Source organism: Pogona vitticeps, chromosome 1 (assembly GCF_051106095.1).
Source record: "Pogona vitticeps strain Pit_001003342236 chromosome 1, PviZW2.1, whole genome shotgun sequence".
Classification (NCBI taxonomy): domain Eukaryota; kingdom Metazoa; phylum Chordata; class Lepidosauria; order Squamata; family Agamidae; genus Pogona; species Pogona vitticeps.
The window spans coordinates 86,161,649-86,167,648 of NC_135783.1; the positions used below are offsets into that span (position 1 = coordinate 86,161,649).

The following is a 6,000-nucleotide window of genomic DNA, read 5'->3' on the forward strand; positions in this document are numbered from 1 at the left end:
AATACATTTTTGAACATTTCAGAGTTCTCAAGATTAAAATCATAAAATGCAAAAAGCCTTATAGTTTTCAGTGACAGGCATGAAAAAGTATTTAAATTTTAAAAAGTAAAAACGTAGAAAATAAAAAGCATCACTTAGCTCTAAGCATCATGAAAACTGGCACAAAACTCATAGAAGTGAGCTACTGCCATCTCATTTTATTTACTCATCTCTGTACCAAAAACAAATCAGTTGTTTGGTTTTGTTCTCAGTTGTAGTTTTTCAATAAGACACCTCTCTGAGGCACATTTTTAAAAGGACTTCTCAAAGTTTAGAGCTACACTTTGCATCCCGCTCAAATTATATATATTTTTCCTGCCACATGTTCCTATCAGAAATCCAGAATTGATTGCTCCTCCCCATTCCTGGCTTTTGGGGGCACCAGTGTTGCACAGTTACAACACAAATGCAAATCCCTTTATGCTGAGCCAATGAGCCCTGCTACACAGGGTGATATGTGCTTAGTCTTCAATACTTATGCCCACTTTCTCTTCTAGTCTCCTTGCTTGATGTTTGTCTTCTTGCCTGGAGACCGGGAGAAGTACATGGCCCTGAGACCCAGCAACATCAGTTACATTATACATTGCTATTCATTACATTTTTCATGATAAATTCTTGAGTGGTATAATCCTAAAGCTTGAAAAAAAAATCATACTCTAAATGACTTTGAAAATGGCCTTCAAAAATAACTAGAAACTGTTACACATTACGCATGCACTTCCCTTCCAACTTTATAGGCAGTAACAGAAACCCTATTCATAACTTTTGAGAATTACCTTTGTTATGCCCATCCCACCACTGGTTTGTTTATTTGTGACTACCTTGCTAGTAAATTATTCCTCCTCAACTTTGGAAATGCTACAGTTTCTTTCAATTCTCAACCTACTGGCATATAGGCCAAAATCATGTAGTGTAAATTACACTCCCATAAGGGTGATGGTGTCACCTGTAGGGGGAGATTGCTAAGAATTAGAGTTTCTCCCTCAGTTTCAGGGTTCACACAATTTGATATAACTTTCCCACAGTCAGTGTCATTCTGGGAATGTTGAGCAAACCCCAAGAAAGAAAGAGGAACTCTTTTTGTTACCATGAATCTGCTAGTGGTGGTAACAACATCCATTGTGAAAACCGCTGAATTAAAGAGTTCCTCCTTCAGTCTTGAGGTTCACACGAGTTGTCTTGCGCTCTCAGATGAAAGGAACAATGTCCATCTGCCAGTGATGTTGTTGCCTGCATACAGACATAATTTATGCTACAGGATTTTGGCCATACATTAATTTAGGATCAAATTCCATTGCTAATCCCAGCAATCAGTGGGACTCAGAATCAGTGGGATTTATGTATGGATTAATTTACCTTCCAGCAATTGATTCAACAACAACAGTGTGCCATTCTGACTAATGGTGACCTTTTTCAAGGTTTTCTGGGTATAAAGTACTCAAAAGAGGTCCCTCCCTCCGATGGTGATCTACAACCTTGTGTAATATATACTGTTTTGCATATTAATTGTATGTTATTTGTAAACATTAAGATATATTTTAAAAATATAAAATGTGTAAAAGATAATTCTGTATTTCTTTAGTTAAAGAAATTGTGTGCTATTGCTGGAAATTGCTTCCAGGCTTAAAAAAGCAAAAAAAAAAGTGATATAAAGTTTTTCTGAAATAAATACATTAGTAGAAGTAATAAATAAATACTGTATAAAAAGTAGTTAACCAGAAATTACTGCAAAAACCATAGAAGTATATAGAAAATATTTGTATTTTTACACAATATATCTTTATACTGTTATCACTGTCTCCTTCCATCCTTATCAAATTATTAACTTGAATTTTGTATTATTTTTCCTTTTCAGTTCAAAAAGATACTGTTCACTTCTTTTCTGATTTAGATGTTGAAGTCAAAGATGTGACTGCCTCTTACAATATTAACAGTTTTCTTCAGCCATTATCAGTGGAAGATATATTGGAAAAGGCATGTGATGAATATCCTGTTGTTGTTGCAGTAATTGAAGGCTCTGTTGGAAGCAAGCACTCATATAATTTATTGTGTCCTGGTAGAGAAATAGTCATCTATAAGAAGTGTCAGGCAACAAGAATCTTAGCATCTGAGATCAAGAGCAATCCCGATAGGAGACACTTTTTGATTCCTACCAGCTACAAAGGGAAGTTTAAAAGAAGACCTCGGGAATTTCCAACTGCTTATGACCTGGAAATAGCAAGGAATATGAAAGAGAAGCTTCATGTTACAGCTACCAAAGCTTTCAAGTCTCCTTATGAAGAATTGAGTTCTGTTTCTGCTGGAGACCATTTTCTAATTCCACAGCGCCAGATAAGTGAAACTGTTGAACTGGGGGAAAAAGAAGTGGAATCTGCTTTGTCCTGTGAACAAATTTTGTTGCTAAATAAAACCTACAAGAGTGCACGGCTTCCAATGTGCATGGAAGGGAGCTTTGTTGAACTTGTTCATGATAAGAGACTGTATGAACTTATGGAGATTTGCGAAGATTTCCACCTTCCATTTAATGTTGAAGTTGCCATGAGGGATCTTTCTATCCCAGAAGATATTTTGGCTGGTGTACCATGTCTGCAGCTTGAAGAGAAAATCATAGATTCTTGCCTGCTAATCAGCAGCTTAAATGACCCCACAGAAATCTGGGAGGTTCCTGTGCATCATTTAAATATGTCCTTCCAGTTTCTGAGAAAAAATGTTGAAGATATAGGCTATCTCCCAATAAAGTCTATTGTGGAAGAGGTTACAGAAGAACAGTATTACATGAGGAAATATGGAAATCAAGCCACAAATCCACCACCCAGACCTCCGAAAACCCACACATAGAAGAATCCAAGACATTGTTTCTCACCATACCAGCTCAAAGTGTTTGTCATACACCAAGACCTAGGAAGATATGGAAAATGACATCTTTTTGATTCATTGGTCGACAGGCCTTAGTCCATGTACCCATGTGCTTGCCTATTCAAACTGGCAGTGTCTCCAGGAGAGGTCCATCATGGGCCTTCTCCCTTGAATAATTTAACTGGAAATTTCAGGGACTGAACTTGTGATTTTCTGCATACAGAACATGTTGTCTACCACCATGACCCTTCCCATAGGGTCATTCCTCACATAACTGATGATATGGAAGCAAATGTGTTTGTCCTGATAAAGTCATTATATCTATATATTAAATTAAGTGCTAAACATCTAGCAGTATTGTAGCACAGAAGAGCAAAGAGATCCAGATTTCCATTGATAAACAATATGGAAGACACTTAGGGATGCTATACCTGCCAATCCGATCTCAAAATGTGACCACTTCATAAAAGCATGGTTTTGTGTAGACAAAGTGATTTTTACACTTGCCTCTGTCATGTGAAGAAATGCATGGAAGGGTGAAATAGATCAACTAAAGCTTCAGAGCCACTTGGGAATTTATATATGAAATTTCATAGAATATGTGTCATACTGGGTAAAATATAATTTACTTAATGGGTGAATGCAAGAAAATGTGAAGAGATTTGCAGAGTCTTTCTTCCTTGGCCACAAAAATTTGACCACAATATGCACCTCACCTTCTCTGTTTGTTCATTCAGGTGCCGAGGTGTGGTAAAAATTGTTCATTTGCATAGTTCTAGATAATTAAAGCCAGTGTTATGTAGTGGATAGTGTGTTGCACTGGGGTTCAGGAGACCTGGGTTCAAATTTATGCTTGGCCACAGAAATGCACTCAGGAGTGGCAATGGTAAACTAGTCCTTGAACATCTCACATACGTCAAAAACCCTCTGAGGGTTGCCATTCATGGGAAGGGAATTGATGGCACATAACAATAATATAATGGTTGTGGAGCAATGGTTTTGTACATAGATGTGGTAGCTTCATCATCTGTAACTAACCGTCAGTTTTCACATGCATTTTAAATTTATTTGTAAGACTCTTCAGAAGAACAAGAGAGAAGGGGACAATTCATGAAAGGATATCATTTGGCCCTCCAGATGTTGCTGGACTCCATTTTGCATTATCCCTTACTATTGGCTAGGGCTCATGAGAGTCTGATTTGGATGGCCACAGCTCCTGCGGGGCCTCGCCATTTATTATATTTGGTGGCTGGTGGGAGTAACAATTAAACAACATCTGGAGGGCTAGAAATCCTGTACCTCAGAGGAGGAAAAAAAAGTCTTCTACTTGCAGTTCTAGTTGAAGTAGCTGTCCTTGATATGCTGGTTTTCTAACTGTGCGGCATGACTCGACACATGGGATCACTAAATCACTTTGTCTTTTTGGGCAGAATGTAAAACAGTATCAACATCATTAATCTGTTATATCCATGTGAAACTTATATTGACCTCCTGGTATGATTAGCATACAGTCTTTCAACACAGATAATTCAAAACCATAGCAGGAGTGCAATGTTTTCCCTGAGTGTAAATGAAGCAATTAAAGTATACTTTGGCACAACAAAAAGAGTTCACTGACAGTGACATTGTTTTGAAATTCAGCATGTTTACCAGTGGGGAAGATGAGTGTTCCATAAATCCCCTTTATAATTATCTACTTCTGTTAGCATCTGCATATTCTAAAGGGTGTCTGCTTTGAGGAATCATACATCAATTTCATTAATATTCAAGTTTGTTTACAATCTTCTAAAAAAAGAAACTCTGTGGGTTTTTTTTTTATCAGTGCTTTAGTAAGAGAAACCAGAGTTTATATTAACCTTCTGGCTATTGTATTGGTACAGAGGTTTGAGGTTTCTTTAGCCATGTGCCTCATGCCATATCCCAACGTAATATTGATAACAGTCTGCCTTCTGGGCATTTTTCCATGTGGTAATAAAACTACCCTAGCACCAGATGTTAACACTCTGCTTTTTCATGGTTGTATTTCCTTCCTTGCTGGTTGTATTTCCTAGCTGGATAACTCCGTGGCGCCAAGGTTGAGAGTTCAATTCCCTACTGTGCATCCTAGAAAAGCCTGGACAAGCTTCACAGTCCCAGTGTGCACCCAGAAGAAAGGAATGGTAAACCACTTCTGAGTACCCTCTATCTAGAAACCCTTGCAAAGGCTTGCCATAAGTCCAAATTGACTTGGTGGCACACAATTATTATTATTATTTGTGACACTGGTGATGTGTTCTGTTTTGCACACAAGTGATGTATCTGCAGTATTTCCCTTTATTCAAAGGCACTCCTCTATTTCCTCCTGTGTTCTCATTCCCACTTCCTATGTCCAGTGCTGATCTCTGATGGAAGTCCCAGCCTTGTTGAATTGCTTTTCCCCAAGAATTGCTTTTCATCTGCTTTTAATGTCCTGCTCTCCAGTCCCAACAGGAATTTATTTAGCACCAGTATTCTTCCTTCCTCTGCCCAGAGTTATGCCTTCGACCTACAGTAATAGTCGGTGTTGTCCCTACGTTATTAATTAAAGCAAAGCAAAAGTAAAGTGTGCTGCGTATATAGTGCTTAAAACTCCTTTAGGTAGTTTATAATTTAATTATGCAGGCTACACATTGCCCCCTCCCCCCTAGTGAGTTGGGCACTCAGTTTACCAGCCTCTGAGGGATGGAACGCTGAGTCAACCTTGAGCCAGCTAACTGAGCTCAGGACTGCACTAGGGTCATGAGCGGAGTCATCACTCAACAGCTTCATTGTTGTTGTTGTCCTTGTTCTTATTCTTATTTACCCTGCATTGTTCCTTATATGCTTTACCAGTTCTCCCAAACCACATTCCGGCCCATATCTATGTCTGAATTTAGGATAGGAAACTCTTGCTCATTCTAGGTACTTCTGCTATCACAGGAGTGTATCTTTAGAGCAGCGGGCTGCTTCAGAGATCAGCCGAACACCCGTCAGCCCAGCTGAAAACAAATCCTTCTCCTACCCCAATTGGTCTGCGTATAGTTTCCTCATGCTAATATGATAACATGGCAAGACATTGTAGGGTACAGGAACACTGATGTTACAGAG

At 38.6% G+C, this 6,000-nt stretch overlaps 1 protein-coding gene across 1 annotated transcript in view; it reads left to right on the plus strand.

Annotated features, from left to right (window-relative positions):
* THEMIS (thymocyte selection associated) overlaps window positions 1-3,948 on the plus strand; it is a 47,657-nt gene extending 43,709 nt beyond the window's left edge. Inside the window, 2 exon segments of the mRNA XM_020790742.3 lie at window positions 1,895-2,863; window positions 2,866-3,948. Coding sequence (XP_020646401.3) covers window positions 1,895-2,863; window positions 2,866-2,969 — 1,073 coding nt within the window. The 3' untranslated portion in view covers window positions 2,970-3,948.
* Window positions 3,949-6,000: the final 2,052 nt, after the last annotated feature.